The 17,909-nt window shown below is 42.5% G+C and overlaps 1 protein-coding gene across 1 annotated transcript in view; it reads right to left on the reverse strand.

Annotated features, from left to right (window-relative positions):
• LANCL3 (LanC like family member 3) overlaps positions 1 to 9,536 on the reverse strand; it is an 87,888-nt gene extending 78,352 nt beyond the window's left edge. The window contains exon 1 of the mRNA XM_046672750.1: positions 8,737 to 9,536. Within this exon, the coding sequence (XP_046528706.1) occupies positions 8,737 to 9,309 (573 nt within the window). The 5' untranslated portion in view covers positions 9,310 to 9,536. The remainder of the gene's footprint in view (positions 1 to 8,736) is intronic.
• Positions 9,537 to 17,909: the final 8,373 nt, after the last annotated feature.

Consider the following 17,909-nt stretch of genomic DNA (forward strand, 5'->3'; position numbering starts at 1 on the left):
ATCTAGGAATGTCATAATAAAGTGTCTCTTATTGTTATGAAATAATTTAAAAAATTTAAGACCGCTGGAACGTGGTCTATTTGCACCTTTAATAAACCATGTGTATATGGTACAAAATTATATTTATCAGAAAAAAGAAATCTGTGCACTCATTCATAGACATTAACAGAGGCCTTAAAACCGCAAGGAGATGTGCCAGGCAGTGAATCTTTCCTTTAGCATAAACTATGAACTAGAGAGCTGATATTCTGGCATTCATGGAAGAAATCATTTCAGTACAAAGAATGAACAATGAAAATCACGAAGTTTTGGGAGATCAAATGTACTGATAGGCAATCCCATAAAATTAAGGAAAAAATAGTGATCTAGAGCTTTTTACTCATGTCTGTTCAATGAACCAGCAGCAGCATCACCTGGGAGCTTGTTAGAGATGCAGTATCTCGGGCCTCACCCCAAACCTAATGAATCAAAACCTCATTTTTAACAAGATCCCCAAGAGATTTGTGTGCACATTCAAGTGTGAGGAGCACTAATTCAAAGCCCAGATTTGGCAACCAGCCTGTGGGGGATGAAACCCCATCTCTGCCACTGACTAGCTGTGTAACCTGGAACAAGTTCTACAACCTCTGTGCCTCATTTCCCTCACTGGGTAGGATGGAGATAGTAATGGTGCCTATGTCATAAGGCTGCCAGCAGTATTAAATGACATAATATATGTAAAGTGCTTATGACAGTGCACGATAAGTGATCAATCCGTGTTAGTTCTTATATCTTCTTGGCAATCACAGGGATTGAGGCATCACACATCCTGATTTCAAACTATATTACAAAGCTATACTAATTAAAACAGTATGGTACTGACACAAAAGCAGACACATAGACCAAGGGAACAGAATCAAGAGCCCATAGACAACTCCCTAAATACATGGTCAACTAATATTTGACATGGGAGCTAGGAATACTCAACAGGGAAAGGACAGTCTCATAAATAAAGGGTGCTGGGTAAAGTGGATAATCATGCAGAAGAATAAACCTGGACTCCTATGTTACACTACTCACAAAAATTAACTCAAAATGGATTAAAGACTTAAAACCTGAAACTGTAAAACTCCTAAAAGAAAACATATGGAAAAAGCTCCTTGACATTGGTCTTGGCAATGATTTTCTGGATATGACACCAAAAACACAAGAAACAAAAGCAAAAACTCAGTAAACAGGATTGCATCAAACTAAAAACCTTCTGCAGAGCAAAAGAAACAATTAACAAAATGAAAAGTCAACCCACAGAACAGGAGCAAATATTTGCAAACCATATTTTGGATAAGGGATTAATATCAAAAATAAATAAAGAACTCACACAACTCAATAGCAAACACCACCTCAATTAAAAAAGGGGCAGAAGAACCGCATAGACGCTTCTCATTTTTGTTGGGTTGTATGAGTTCTTTATATTTTGGATATTGACCCTTTATCCAATATATGATTTGCAAATATTTTCTCCCAGTTGGTGGGTTGTCTCTTCGTTTTGTTGATGATTTCCTTTGCTGTGCAGAAGCTTTTTAGTTTGATGTAGTCCCATTTGTTTTTCTCTTCCGTTTCCCTTGCCTGAGGAGATGATATCAAAAAATGGGTAGAAGACATGAACATTTTTCCAAAGAAGATATACAAATGGCCAACAGGCACATTAAAAGATGTTCAACATCACTAAATATTAGGGAAATGCAAATCAAAACTACAAGGAGATCACTTCATACCCGTCAGAATGCCTATTATTAAAAAGACAAGAAATAACAACTGTTGGAAAGGATGTGAAGAAAAATGAACCCTCATACACTGCTGGTGGGAATGTAAATTGGTGCAACCACTATGGAAAACAGTATGGAGATTTCTCAAAAAACTAAAAATAGTAATATCATATGATGCAGCTATTCCACTTCTGGGTATTTACCCAAGGAACATGAAAACACTAATTCAAAAAGATATCTACACCCCTATGCTCACTGCAGAATTTTTCAAAATGACCAAAACTTGGAAGCAACCTAAGTGCTCATCAAAGGATGAATGGATAAAGAAGATGCAGTGTGTGTGTATGCATGTATACACACAATGGACTATTACTCAGCCATAAAAAAGATGAAATCATGCCATTTGTGACAACATGGATGGATGTTGAGAGTATTATGGTAAGCGAAATAAGTCAGACGGAGAAAGACAATTACTGTATGACTTCACTCACATGTGGAAGATAAACACACAGATACAAAGACCAGATTGGTGATTACCAGAGGGGAAGGGAGTGCAGGGAAGGCAAAAGGGGTAAAGGGACACACGTGTACAGTGATGGATGGCAACTAGACTTTTGGTGGTGAACATGATGCAGTCTACACAGAAGTCAAAATATAATGATGTACACCTGAAATATATAATGTTATAAACCAATGTGACCTCAATAAAATAAGTAAAAAACACAGTAAGATATCACCTCACACCTGTTAGCATGGCTGTTATCAAAAAGACAAGAGAGAAGTGTTGGTGAGGGTGTGGAGAAAAGAGAACCCTTATGTACTGTTGGTAGGAGTGTAAATTGGTACAACAACTATGGAAAACAGTACGGAGTTTCCTGAAAAAAATAAAAATAGAACTACCATATGATCCAGCAATCCCTCTTCTGGGTATTTATCCAAAGGAAATGAAAACAGGATCTTGAAGAGATATCTGCATCCCATGGTCATTGCAGCATTATTCACAATAGCCAAGGAAGTAGGAGGTCATGAGACAGACCTTGCCAAGGGATGCCAAGGGGCAGACACTTTGGTAACCACCCAACAGCCATTCCCCTCTTCTTTCTTCTCAGAACTTGCACCCAATGACAGAGGTTAGAACTGAAGGAGACTAACCTTCCCAGCCTCCCCTGAAACCAGAAGTGGCCAGCACTGGGCCAGTGACCAAGCGCTGGGTCATCAGGCAGAATGGAAATTCTTCAAGGATAGAATGTTCTACATGATAAAAAGAGGCAAGAAAAAAGCCTCAGACCATCCCTTTCTACTTCAGCTGTATGGGGACACAATGTTTGAAATGGCAGCAGCCACCATGCAACCTTGAAGAGTTATACAGCTCACACACCAAGAATAGCTGAGGAAAAGGAAAGGCTTGGGTTCTGACGACTTCCCTGAGGCTGAACCAATCCTGGAATGGCCCAGCTTTACACTGTCTGTAAAGTGAGGTAATAAATATTCCCATTATTTAGATCACGTTTTATTGAACATTCTGGTATTTGCAGCTAAAAGCACCCCCACTTATACAGCTGCCAACCACCTGCCTTAGGAATGAGCTGAGGACCCAATTAACAATCTAATAGTTTTTTAAATCATGTTAGGAAGATAGATTCCTTGTATTGGGTATAATTTTCTATGTGATGTTCAGAATCACTTTTGATTTTCTGTTAGCAGAAGCAAAAGGGAATAACAGTGATTTCATTAAGCAGCTACCCTGTGCCAAGCACTACACTAGGCACTTTATCTAGGCTGAGTCATCACAGCAACTTCCAGACCAGTCCCTTTTGGCTGGGAAAATAAAATCCCATCTATATTTTTTCAAATCTTATTTAAACAATTTAACATTTCCTTTCATTACAAATGCAGACCACAAGCCACGAGTAGTACTTGTGACTTTGCCACCTATAGAAATCACAGATATATTCATATCACACTGCAGTTGTTGAAGATATCTCGAAATATCATTGACCCTCATACATTTCAAAAGTACCATAATCCTTAAGCCTGCTGCAAAATCTTATTTAATGTGTTAATAAAGAAGCACATACGCTACTGCATTACACATTTTTTAAAATGTTTTCGTTACTGAATGTCGATATAATTGGCTTTCTTTGTAATCCTGTGTGCTTTATTTTATGCGTCTAAAAATGTTATTCTAAGAGGTACTGTAGGTCTCAGCAGATTTACAAAGGAGTCCTCGGCACAAAAGGGGTTTAAATTTCCTGTAACCAGTCCCCCTTGTGACCATTCTTAATACTGTTCAATCCACTGTCCATGCAGAAAACCAGAGCGATCTTTTTAAAAGGTAAATAAAACGAAGACCTTCCCCTGTTTAAACCTGAAACAAATGCAAACTCCTAAGTTTGACCCACCTGGCCCCACAGGATCTATTTTACCCTGCTCATGGCTCCTTCCCAGTCTCAAACTCCTCTGTCCCGCAGCCTTCCCTCACCCTGCTCCAGCCATGCTGGCCACCTTCCATTTCTTTGAAATCTCCAAGCAGTTTCCCACCTTGGGGGCTTTGTCCTTGCTATCCCCTTTGCTTGGAAAGCCTGCTCTTAAAGCAGCCACTTCATTCTCATGCTTCAGTGAGGAGCCAGGACATCACCTCCACAGAGAAGCCTTCCTTACTAATGTATGCTAGGCAGCAACCCTCCCCTTGCCTGCCCCGCCCCCAGTTATTTCCTGTTTACTTCCCTCAGAGCACTTCTAACAACATAATTATATTGATTTTTGTTCACTACTAAATCCTGGCATCTAGTAAGGAGGCCTGGCATACGTAGAAACCTGACACTCATTGAATGAGTGACTAAACAACAGAATAAGTGAATGAAGAAGCTATTATTAATCCACTTTACAAGTGAGGAAATTGAGGCTCAAAGATGTTAAATTATTTGTCCAAGGTCACCCAGTGGCAAAGTTATTATTTTAACTATGCTCCCTAGGCCTCCCCTTAATCCCTCCACCATTTTTTCTAACTTCCTTTTCCCTGCTACATTTCCACCAATCTGGAAAGCAGAATAAACCCAATTCAAGCTTTTATGGTGTGATTTCTTGGGACTTCAGTGCCCCATTGCTCAGATATATGCCTAACAAAACCTCAAAGCTACTTCCTTTGAGTATTTCCAGGAGGGCCAAATTAAACAAAAATATATCAGGGCTAGCCTGGTGGCGCAGCGGTTAAGTGCACACGTTCCGCTTTGGCAGCCCAGGGTTCGCCGGTTCCGATCCTGGGGGCCGACATGGCACCACTTGGCAAAAGCCATGCTGTGCTAGGCGTCCCACGTACAAAATAGAGGAAGATGGGCATGGATGTTAGTTCAGGGCCAGTCTTCCTCAGCAAAAAGAGGAGAATTGGCAGTAGTTAGCTCACGGCTAATCTTCCTCAAAAAAAAAAAAAATATATATATATCACCTGGATAGAGTGGTTCTGTCTCTGCATGTCTGTTTCTCTCTACGTGCACACGGATTTTCTTCATCTCATGCACATAAACACAAACAAAATCAAATGGAAGAAAATTCAGAAAAGGGTAAACTAAGGAAGAAAAAAATTAGATAAACCCGGGGTAAATGCTAAGTAAACAAAAATATATGGATAAGGCACTGTATGCAAGTTTATGTGGACCACAATTCTGGCCATATGCTTCCTAGTAACCAACATAAAGTGAGAAACAGTCAGTTACATGATATATTCTGAAGATTTAAAAAATTCAATCAATTTCCAGGAGGAACACAACTAGTTCTATTTCTAAGTCCTGAAAGAAATTCCTTTTGTGGGTCCTCATAATGAAAACACGGTAGGATACAGTAATCAGTATTCTAAGCTACAACCTTATAAATATATCAAGCTTCATAGAATTGTGTCTTATAACATACCTTAATAGACGTGGCTAGTATAACGCCAAACCCTATGCAGTATTGTATTGCCTTGCTAGTCAAAGTGTGGTCCTTGGGCCAGTAGCATCAGCGTCATCAAGGAACTTGTTAGTAATGCAGAATCTCAGGCCTGCTGAATCCAAATCTCTTTTATTAACAAGATCTGCAGGTGATGCCTATGAACATTCACGTTTAACAAGCACCAGTCTAACGGTTAAGCTTGATCTGAGGCAAAATTTGTAAGAAACTAGCATTCATTTAGTTCATTCATTCAACCAATATTTACTGAGACTGGCGGTAGGAAAGGATTTTTTAAATGTGACACCAAAAGCACCACCATAAAGGAAAATATTGATAAATGAGACACCATTAAAACTGAGTGATAATGCTAGCCAGAGAGTGGACAACATTTGCAACACCACCAAACAAAAGGCAAGTTGAATACCTAAATGTGTATCACGCACTGTCCTAATGCTGGGAATACAGCAATGAAACAAACTCTCTGCTCTTATGGAGCTTCCATTCTAATCGGTGAAGACAAACAAAACAAGTAAAATGAAACAAGAAAGGGGCATAAGTCAGGGGACAGGGTTGCAATTTTAACAGGCCTCAGTGAGGAGGCAACAACCCGTACGAGGTCAGGGAGCTAGCTATTAAACTAGCTAGGGGGAAGTATTCCAAGCAGAGGGAACAGCAGGTATAAACACCCTGAGACAGTAGAATACCTGAAACAGCAAGGCCAGTGTGGCTGAAGCAGAGTGAGCAAGAAGCGGAGTAGCTATGCAGGGGACCAGATCATGTGGGACCTTGTCAGCCATTTTAAGTATCTTAGCTCTAACTGCGAGTGAGATGAGAAGCCACTGGAGAAAAGGTAATAGGAAGCCATTGCAGGATGCTGAGCAGGGAAATGACATAATGAAGTGTTCTTAAGAAGATTGGTTTCTCAGAGGTACGTGGAATGGCTTGAGTGGGAGACTCTAGCTCAGAGGATACTGCACTAATCCCAGTAAATGGCGATTCATTCATTCAACTATTAGGTGCCAAAGATGTGCCAAGTAGTGTGGGGAGGATCTAGCCTAGGGTGATAACTGAGGGAACTGCCAGAGGAAAGGGAATACAAATGTCATTGGAGAGAAAGAAACCCAGGACACAATGACAGATTATTTAGAGAAATAACAGAAGTTCACAATTCACTTTAATCAAGGTTTGTGAATCATCTACTGAGGGCAAAGCCATATGCTGGCTAGGACATGGGAGTGGGGATGCTGCATAAGACTTGTATATTCCCCTCCAAGGGCTTCCAGCCTGGCATGCTTAGCCCCTGCCCTGCACCTTTCAAGCCTGAACTTGGATTGCCGCAGCCGAGGCCACCCCTGAGACAAGCTGATTTGCTCAGGTTAGGAGCTGTTTTTTTACCCTCAGAGCTTGAGCTATCTCCTGGGAGCAGGGGCCAAAGCACCTCAACTTGATTAGTATAAACAGAAAGATCTGGTTTGGCAGGAGGGCAGAAGAGAGTTCTTAATAAATGTCTTTGTGGATCAGCATTGCAGACTGGCCCTGGGCCACCAGTTTTGGGGCAAGAAGTCCTTCTGGTCTGTTTCCACCTGTATGACCTGATGGGTCTCCCACTCTTCCCCATTCCATTCTGGAGAAAAAGCCCCAAGGCATGGAAAGGGAAAGAAGCAAGTCTAAGGAAAACAACTGGGGGAAAAAGAACAGATTTGAAAATTGCCTATTGCCAGACTGCAAGATCTGAGGCGCAGATGCAAATATAATGCAAATGATATGTAAATAGCCCTGTGGCCTTCTAAAAGGTTTTATACAACTGGAAGGGCCCTTGGGAAACTGCTAGCAGATAAGTGACTCAGAGGCAGAGAGAACTATTTCAAGACAACTTTGTCACACAGACCTTTGCTGCCCTGCTAGCACAGTGCAGTCTTTAGTAATCTTTTATTCTCACTTGAATCAACCTCACCTGCTATAAATAAAAAAAAAATCAAGTCTGCCTCTGCAGAGGTTATCTAAGTTAATTACACTTTTAAAACACTGTGTACCTTTAATTTTTTTTTTCAAATGCCTCTCACCCAAATAAAGCCAAGTTAAATGTGTCACTTCCTCCCTAGAACAGTATTTGCCTCCAGTGGGTTATGAATGAAAGTGACTCTCTTTCAGTTCTAGTTACTATGATCCTTTGGAGGATTTTTTTTCTTACTCCACAGGAACTGGTACATTCTCTTCTAATATCCACACGCTGTATTTGAAGTGAATCCAGAAAAAAAACTCATATAGTTGTGAAATCTAATTCACTTCAAGGAGCCACTGGAAAGCTATTCATTAAGAAAACCTGCCCCGTCAAGCATGCTGTCCTCTTGACAATCCTAACTACACATTTTAAAATGAAAAACGCACATTCAATTACAACGGGGTAAAATTCTGTCTACATTTATGTATTTAAAAGAAGACACCTCCATCAGACATGCATTTTATAACAGCCATGAGATGAACCGAATAGTAAGCAACACGGTAAGCACATCAGACCTACAGCTGGGCAGTAAGTCTGGGTTACAGACCCAGGGGTCACAGACGCAACTTTCCTCCACATTAGTGATGGAGACAATGATAGTATCATCAGCCCCCAAACTTCCACTACTTTGCTAGTACTCTAACATTCAAGGATGCTTCAGCTTTTGACAGAAGAGTCAAAGGAAGGGAAATCCCTTCCATTTTCAAGGGTTTTTTTTTTTTAACCTTATTTGAAACGGCCTCCAAACTGCTACTGGGCGAAAAGGCATCTGGGGAGATGCCACGGTTAACGTAAAACACCAACAAAGCGCAAAGACTCGGCATCCCAACAAATGAGAAACTTAAAGAGAGACGGGGGAACACGGACAAAAGGAGAGAAACCTCAAGAGACTGAAGAAACGACAGCGCCCAAGAAAAACAAAGAGAGACAGCGAATACCCAGGGGCGCTGCTCCCGGGGCTGGGGGTCCCGGGCAGGGCTGCGGGGCCGCGCGCGGCGAGGCGGGGCGGGACGCGGCCGGGCAGGCAGCGAGCGCCCCCTCGCGGCCGGGGCTGCCTCTTACCTCCTGGGCGAGTTTCTGCTTGAGCACCAGCGCGGCGCACAGGTAGCCTGCGCGGCCCACGAACAGCTCGTCCGAGCCGCACTCCAAGAAGGAGACCGGCGCGCAGACGGCGCACAGAGCCCGGAACTTGCCCAGCGGCTGCACGTAGTCGGAGCGGCCCAGGGCGTGGTACACGAGCGTGGCCACAGCGTACACGCCCGCACCCCCGAGCAGGAAGGCGGCGCGGGTGTCGGCGTCCGGCTCGCCCCACTCCTCCGCGCGGGCGCACGCGTCTATGAGGCGCTTGGCCGAGCGCAGGTAGCGCTCCCGGGCCGCGGCAAAGAGCGGGCTCTGCGAGACGTGGTAGAGCATGTAGGCCACCCCGGCCACGCCGCCGTACAGCCCACCTTGGCAGCTGCTGGCCGCGGCCGCCGCCCCCCGGGCCTCAGCGCCGCCCCCGAGCGGGGGCAGCTCCTGAAGGATGCGCTCGATGGTGGCGGTGACCAAGGGCGCCACTGCCTCCTCACACTGGCCCGCCAGCAGGCTGCCCTGGTAGTCATCGAAGCGGTTGGCGAAGCAGCGCTTGGTGTCCATGCTGCTGCCCGTGCCCCTCAATGCCGAGCCGGGGTCCGCTTGAGGGCGCGCCCTGCAGCCCCACGCACCGCCTCTCGCTGTCCGAGGCACTCGGGATGGCGCTGGATGCGGCGGGGATGGAGCAAGGAGGCTGAGACGGGAGGTGACAAGAGGAGGCGGGCGCGAGGAAGAAGCTCGGAGCGGATTGCCAAGTGGGGCACCGGGCTGCCGCGAGGCTCCCGAGTGGCCCCAGCGAGCGCGGGGGATGCGCGTCGTACGCCCCCCTCCCAGAGGCCGCGCCCTCCCCGAACCCGCCCCCTCCTGCGCCGCCGCAGCTTGGCCGCCTCTCCACCGGGCAGAGGTGATCTCCGGCAGGACCCACGCGGGGCCCGCGCCACTCCTCCCGCCCCGCCCCCGGCTCCTCCCCTCCCGGCAGAAGGCCAGGGACGCGCGGGACACTGATCCGGAATGCTGAGTCTGGGCATGCATACCCCTGACGGTGGAGGTGAAGACCACGAGTCTCTTGTATACTCAAAGTGTGGTCCTCGAGCCAGCAGATCGGCATCACCTGGGAGCATGTTACAAATGCAGCATCTCGGTCTTCGCCCCAGACCTACTGAATCAAAATCAGCATATTTAGCAAGATCCCCAGGTGATTCGCAGGCACATTAAAGGTTGAGAAGCCACTGAGCCAGTCTAGAGTACTAGGGAAAACCTGAGCGCCCTCCTGAAACTTGTTTTTCATCTCGGTCGCTTTGGAGTGCTCATTCTGAATGTTTCAATCCCAAAGATCTGAGGAGTTTGAGTGTATCAAGTTTCATGCATAAAACGGTGAAATGCCCCACTGAGAAAATCTTTCTTGGCCTTGATCGTGTTGTTTTTCTTGGAGTATACAGGAGTAAAAATTCAAAACCACACCAGGTTAAGGTAAGAGAGTGGGGGTTCTTTCTCCTACTCTAGAGACCCCTCTCCCATGCATGCCCAATAAATGTCTTGAGGTTATTAACTGGTTAATATAAGGGTAAACGCACGCAGCATGAGATTTTAATTTGGCTTTTTTTTACTCTTTTCTGAATGCTTTTGGTTGCTTCCTTCCCTCCTTTTCTTCTCATGTTTTGTCCCTTCTGCTTTCCTTCCACAAGTGTTATTCAGGGTTTCCTATGTGTCCTGGACCCTGGAAATAGATGGATAAACAAGACAGACATGGTCCTAGACCTCCTGGAGCTTACAGTCCAGTGGGAAAGACAGAAAATGAACAATTAACAGAATGGCCTTTCTTTTGCTCAGCTGTTTTAAAATCATTCTACCTTTCCCAAAGTGTTGACTACGGAAGGTCAAAGAGGTCACCTCTCCCCGGGGTATTTGCATTTTGATGGGGACTGTACAAGACACCGAAGAATAAGCTCACGGAAAGCTTTCTGACACTGTGTGGGGAGAGCAACTACTCCACTTACTTGAAAGGCTAGTTTTGTTTGGAGGCAATTTTTTTCCTCAAAAGTGTTAATTGTCACCTTTATTTGGAAGCCAAGATTAAATAGCCTGCCCCTCCATCCTTGCTTGATGCATTCTGGAAAAGGAGCTCAGTTTGCCAAGATTACTGCCAGGACTGACACATCCACAGAGTAGATGGTATGGCCTCCATCCTCCTACAATGCTGCCAAAACAGGTTTCTCTTTAATTATAATAAAAAAGCTAAGTCCACTTTGGGGCAGGGAGCTTGATGGCTTAAGGGCATCAAAGGAGCAGCTGGAATGGTCTGTTTCTGTCGGGTCTTCTTCCTCTTCCGTCAATCACAGTAGGCATTGGGAGTGATTTTTGTCCCTTCAGACAGGAGACATGAAATGCAAAACTTCATGGGCAGAAATGAAGCCTAATTTCACTTCATTCCTCCGCACCTCCCCCTTGTCATGAATCTAGAGGCAACTCTGTTAATTCTGACTCTGGTTATCCTTCCACACAGCCCAGAACCAAGGTAGCACCAGCAGCAATGATAGGGACCTGGGCTGACTGGCTTCAAAATAGAATTGTAAGCGGGTCTCCAAGAGAAGGAGCCCTGACTTTGCCCAGCCGTGTCATTCCTTTATTGCCCCAAAATGCTGCATAACAAACAACCATAAACTCTTGTAGCATATAACAATAAGTTTATTGCTCGTGCATCTGGGATGTAGGCTGAGCTCATTCATGTGTCTGGGGGTGGGCTGGCTGTTGCTTGGGGGGACTGAGGCGACTGGGCTCTAGTCCACATGTCTCTCATCCTGCAGTAAGCCAACCCCAGCATGCTTGCGTGGGAATGGCAGAGGGGCAAGAGCACAAGGGGAAACATGAAAGACTTCTTTAGATCTAGTCTCAGAATTAACACACTCTTGTCTGCCTTATTCTGTTGGCAAATCACAGGAGGAAATATAGGGTGTCTTTAGGGAATGCCAAAGTTACATGACAAAAAGGTGTATATACAGGATGAGGTTGAAGTATTGGGGTTCCTAGAGGTTTCTCTTGGACAGTGATGCCAACAAGTAGAGCAAAGGTCACAAGATGGATATAAAGCAGCATGATTTGGAAGAAGCAAGAGGTTAGGGGTATCTAGAAGCCGCCTTAAACTCGCAGGACAAATTCACCCTGTAAGAAGTAACCTATAAAATTCTTTCCCAAAGACCTCACCACTTTGTCTCTTGTACAGTCACCTGTCAAAACTTCAGCTCAGAACATTCTTCATGAAGCCTCACCTCTAATTGTCATTTACTTAATTCACAAGCAGTGTTATCTATTTCAATATCATGCCTCCACTAGAATACACTGTCCATGAGGGTAGGACTTTTTGTTACATTTATTTACTGATATGCACCAAGAGCCTAGAATAGTCCCTGACACATGTTGTAGGCGCTCGTTAAAAATTTGTGAACTGATGAATGAATTGCCATAAGAGCACCATTAGCAAGGTAACCTGGAGTGTAGAATGCAGAGTGAAGCCTTTATTGAAAATTTAACCTGACTTTGATTAAACTCCCGTTGTTTTCTTGGATCCTTTTGCTCTTGCAAATGCAAGAATGTAAACATTCTGCAGTTTCTGCCTCCTTACTTTGTCCATTTCTTCACAAAGTCTGGTGACCTCTATAATTTACCATGAGTTCACTGACTTCACACATTCTATATTTAATAACTAACCCTGTGTAGCAGATTATATTTTCCAAATATAGCCCCAACATTATCCCCTATGCCACATGCTGCTCTACAATGTGACCTTGACATTCTCGCATCAGGAGGGAGGGTATGTGTCCCCTCTTCTTGAATCTGAGTGGGCTCATAACTCACTTGTAACAAATAGAATGTGATGGAAATGGCAATGCATGACCTACAAAGCTAGGTCATAAAAAATGATGCAGCTTTCATCTTACATGCTGGAACACTCAGATTTGGAGCCTTGAGCCCCCTCGTAAAAATCTGACTACCCTGGGGCTGCCATATTGTGAGGAAGTGCAGACAGCATGAAGAGGCCACTTGTAGGTGCTTGGTTCGACAGCCCAGCTGACAGCATCAACTGAGCAAAATATTATGAGCAAAATAAAACAGTTGTGTTGGGCCACTAAGTTTTAGGGTAATTTGTTATGCAGCAATGGTAACTGGAATATCTTGCTAGCTTCCCATTATTCAATGCCATAGAAGTCCCCTGTAATCAATAGTGCCCACTCAATAGGGCAATGAGAAGTTGGAGAGAGGCATATTTTGGGGGAATCTGGATCAGGAGACAAGAAGGATGCAGCCACACAGAAAGTTGTGTTTGTTCCCAAATAATAATTCTAGTTGGATTCTTTAGAGGTAGCAATGACCCCACAAAGAAATATGCAGCCTATACAGAATCTTGCCAAAACCATTTATTTTGCCCTGATCTGCAAGATTTGTCCTGATATTTACGGAATCTCTAGTAGCATTTGCTGACATGCAGCTCCCAACACATGGTTTCTGTGATCTTGCTGAATCGCCCAGTTTCTAGTTCTTCCTCAGTATTTCCTTATTATGCAGATAATGCAAAACTGTCAATGAAAAATAGTTTTAGTGGATTCATCAAGGAAATCACATTAAAATGATGCAAAATTATCCAGGAAACACGTATTAAAATCTAAAAGTTGCCTCTTAGGCAAATAATTGCTCTCTAAGGGTGAGTATGAAAAAAAAATCAGTAATTGTATAACTGTCAAATTTCAACACTTAAGGTTTAGTACATTTTATGGGATAAACCATCTTAAAAATACTTTCAGAAAGTTTTCCAAAGTTTTGCTCACAGGGTGCATTCTGGAAATGGTTTAGATAACTGAATCAGTGCTATGTCCAGTCCTTACAGCACATTCTCTTTGGAGATGCATCTCTGACTTGTTAGCTTAGCAACTTATTTAGAGACTTCTCCTGCTTCTGCTCTTTCGCCCTCTATAGGCCCTTTTCAAAACAGCAGCCAGAATGGTACAAGTCAGATCCTGTCTTCTAACTGATGTCAATGTTTTTTCGCTGTCAAAGTAAGATCGAGAGTACATCGGATGGCCTAAAAGGCCCACTGCCGTCTGGCCCTCATTACGTCTCTAACCTCTCCTCTAATTCTTCTTGCCCTTGCTTCTGCAGTTCCAGCCATGCTGAGTGCTTTGATATTCCTCAAACATACCGGTCGTTGTCTTAACGTGGAGAGTTTCCTTTGCAGTTTCCTCTCCTGAAATAATCTTCAAAAGATACACTCATGACTTGCCCCTTCACTTATCTCTCAATGAAGTCTTCCCCGACTTATTACTTTAAATTACAACCCTTCTCCCCAACCATTAGTAACTAATAACTATATATTTTTATTGATTTATGTTGTTTCTTGTCTGTCTCCCTCCACTAGAATGTAATCCCCATGAGGACAGGAATTTTTGTTTCTGTTGTTCCCTGCTTTATCCCCAGTGTCTAGATTAGTGCCTGGCACACAGTATTTCCTAAATATTTATTGATGTCTGCAATACCCTTCATAATGTCAAAAACTTTTACCAATCCCTAACTGACAGCTATTTGCTGTCTGCTTTCTTGACCAGTTTCTTGGTTGTGCTCCTCTGTGCAGTCATAAAAATGTGCACTTTTTATTGAGGTATAATTAACATATAACATTGTATTAGTTTCAGGTGTGCAACATAATGATTTACATTTGTGTATATTGCAAAATGATCACAATAAGTCTAGTTAAGAAAATGTGCATTTTTAACATAGAATTTAATTCTCTTGGTTTTTTTCTACCTCCAGTATTATCAATTTTAAGCATGTTTTTAGCCGTTATAGGTCAAGCATGATCATCAGTACACAATGTAATGGCAGAATTAGAAGCCAGGTGCAGTAAGTAAGTGAGCTGGCACTCACCACTCCACCTGGAGGAGGAGCAGCCCAGTTTGATCAGTTACATTGGCCAAGAGCAAGTAATACTGCACACTCTAGCTTATTGGATTTGAAAAAAATATATGTCAATTATACCTTTGGGCACTATAATGTATATGTATGGATGTATGATTTGAATACACTATAATAAATCATTGCTGTATTGGGCAGTGCTGAAACAGACATGACTATTTTAAACTGATGAATCTGTGTAAAGTTACCCTAAATTGACAAGTGGAGATGGAGGTGTTCCTTTGGTTAGAGTAAATTCTTTAACTTTATAGCAGTTTAGAATTATAGCAGTTTCCTACATGTAGTCATTTCTAAGGTTTTCTCCAAAATTCAGTATGTTAGAAGGAGAGGAGTGATTAAGAATCCCTATGGTGGTATACAACAACTGTTAAATAATAACCTGGTGATGAATACTGTTAACACTTCTGCTTTTTGTCTTATGATAAGCCAATATTTGCACTTCTACATGTATGGTTATTATTGAAAGAAGTTCCAATGTCAGAAATGTAAGATAGAGTTTATTCTCTGATACAATTTCTGGACATTTACATGAATGAAAGAAGTGGTAGTTAAAAGATCAGATATGTCTCAAATAATTTATATTGATTATGACTCTGGAATGCCCATGCTTAGACTTTTGTAACTGTTCTCAGTATCAGATGACAGCTCAAGATAGCTTGGCCCAGTGTTCACATGAGATACAATAAAGAGTGATATCCAGAAAGAAACCTGTGTCTCAGCCCATAATCCAAAAGGCAGAAAAATCCATTACCAGGAGACCAATGAAAGCTGCCTTATTTAGGTTGGTGAGGATTATCAGAATCATGGAGCCGAAAGGATCTAAGAGATCATCACTTTGACTCTCCTTTATCAATGAGGAAGCTGAGGCTCAGGGCAGTCATGCAACATGGAGTCACTGAATGGTTGTAAAGAGTAGAGTGATGGGATAATATCTGTGATTTAGAAAGATCATTTTTCTGGAAAACTGGAAGATATATTTGAAAGGAGGAAGATGTGTCAGGATGGTAAGTAGAATCGTCAAGAAATGAGGAAATCTGAGCTAGAGCAGTAGCAGGAAGGATGGAGAGATTTAGGAGCCAACAAATATTAAGCAGGCAGGATTGACAGGATCTAATGACTGGCTATGTGGCAGTAAGGAAGGATAAGAGTCAAAGATTATGGCTGGCTTCTGCTCTGGACAATTGGACCAATGGATACAAGTAGTAGAATAGGCATGGGGCATGGGGGGAAGGATAATGGCTAATTCAGTTTTGAAACTGTTGAGTATGACTTTACAGTCTTATTATGGGAAAAACATATATATATATATAAATTTCAGCACATAAGTCCTGAAGATGCAATCAAAATTCAGTAAGACTGATTAAAGGAGGCTGATGGAGATAAGCTATGGAAATGGGTTAATATAGTGGTAGTATGGGAAAAGGCGTGCAGCTAGACTTCAGAACGAGGTCTGTTGTGCTTGTCAACCCAGCTTCCATTCCCTTCTAGTGTCAATAATATCCTGAGTTTCTTTTAAGAAACAACCGCCCACATTCCCATAACATGATTTGAGAGGAGCTAAACCATTCCCATGTCCCCAAAGGTGAGCATATATCCCAGGCCTTCCCAAGGAGAAGCAATTCTGAGCTTCCTTGCCTAGAACCATTGCAAAAGCTGGGATTGCTGAAGTAGAAAGATTCGTCTTGCAGATACTGGTAGCCATCCTATGACTGCAAGGAGAAAACAAGCTGAGGATAAAGCCGTACAGAGGAAAGCAGAACTGAGTAATAAACAAAAAATGTGACCTGATGACATTGTTGGCATACCTGCACCTGGCCTTACCTGAAGGACTGTTTAGTTATGGGACCCAGTACATTCCTTCTTTTGCTCAAGTGGGTGTCTGTCACTTGCAAAAGAAAGAGATCTGAAATAGTTCAGGTTTTTGATAATATAAAGTAGTTTGCTGTGATTTGTTTTGAGAAGCTGGGTAGGTAGGGAGGAAAGCAAGAAAAATGTTTGGAAAGGTTGTAGAAGTATGTTTGAGGGGATGATTGAGAACAAGAGCTGATTGAGAACAGCTCTTGAGGGATGAATTATTGGAAGTGTTGAAATGAGACCTAATGTCAAATTCCTGCTCCACAAAGTCTAACTGTGTGACATTGGGAAAGATATTTAACCTTGCTAAGCCTCAGTTTTCTCATCTATAAATTGGTAATGATAATAGAATCTGTATCACAGAATGGTTAGGATAATACCTATTAAGGGTTTAACTTGATATCTAGCTCTGAATAAATGTTAGCATTTGTCCAAAATCATTATCATGTACTTGCCTCAAGAAGTGAATCCTCACTGCCTGCTTGTCACCTCACCTCTTGTGTCTTCCTCTTTTTCTGAGTTGGTTCTCCCTAGAAAAGAGTTGTGGGGTTTTTTTTTGTTTATTTGTTTTGCTTATTCTTTCTCAATGATTCCTAAATCAAACATGTTCCATTTATAAGCCTAAAGATTTTTTCAGTGTGACAAATTCAACTTCTAAGGTGAAAAAAGAAATCATGTTGTGTTTTTCAGCTTTGATGTGTTAGCCAGTAATAAAGATTCAAATTGACAAATTTTGTTGCTGATGCATAAGACAGAATAAAATTAATCTTTTTCAAGACTATCTGGTTCTGCAGTGGTAAGAGTAGGCTGAAAAGTAGAAACGTGGCATAAAGCCATGTGGGTGAGCAGATCTGCAAAGAGAGGATAAGCAGGCACTAGATGAGGAGAACTCAATGGTTTTCGATCTTTTCACTACAATGGAAGTTTTCCACAATTTATCCTTAGTTTACCAAACTTACAACTTTGAAAAGAAGCATGCAAGATGTCTTTGGTTGTTTTGGTTATTTGAGCTGCTTCTGGAAAGATGGATAGAGAATTTGGTTTGTTATTGGCCAGAAGTTGTACAAGACAAACTTAGTTAAAAAAGAAGAAAATCAGTATCTTCAGTCTCTAGTTATATTTTCTCTTTCAGTTAAGATGTTGCAGAAAATTGCCAATATTATCTTTCTATTTAACATGCAGGTGAGTGGCTCACATATAATCACTTGAAATTCACAATTTGAACCTCCACATAACTGAATCTCCAGGCCACCACTTCTCAGTAAAACTGGCTTTATTCAGATGGTGACATTTAGCCTGTTTTTTGTCAAGAGGACTGTACATTTGGATTTTGAGTTTTGCATAAGACA

The sequence above is a fragment of the Equus quagga genome, chromosome 10 (genome assembly GCF_021613505.1).
Source record: "Equus quagga isolate Etosha38 chromosome 10, UCLA_HA_Equagga_1.0, whole genome shotgun sequence".
NCBI lineage: Eukaryota > Metazoa > Chordata > Mammalia > Perissodactyla > Equidae > Equus > Equus quagga.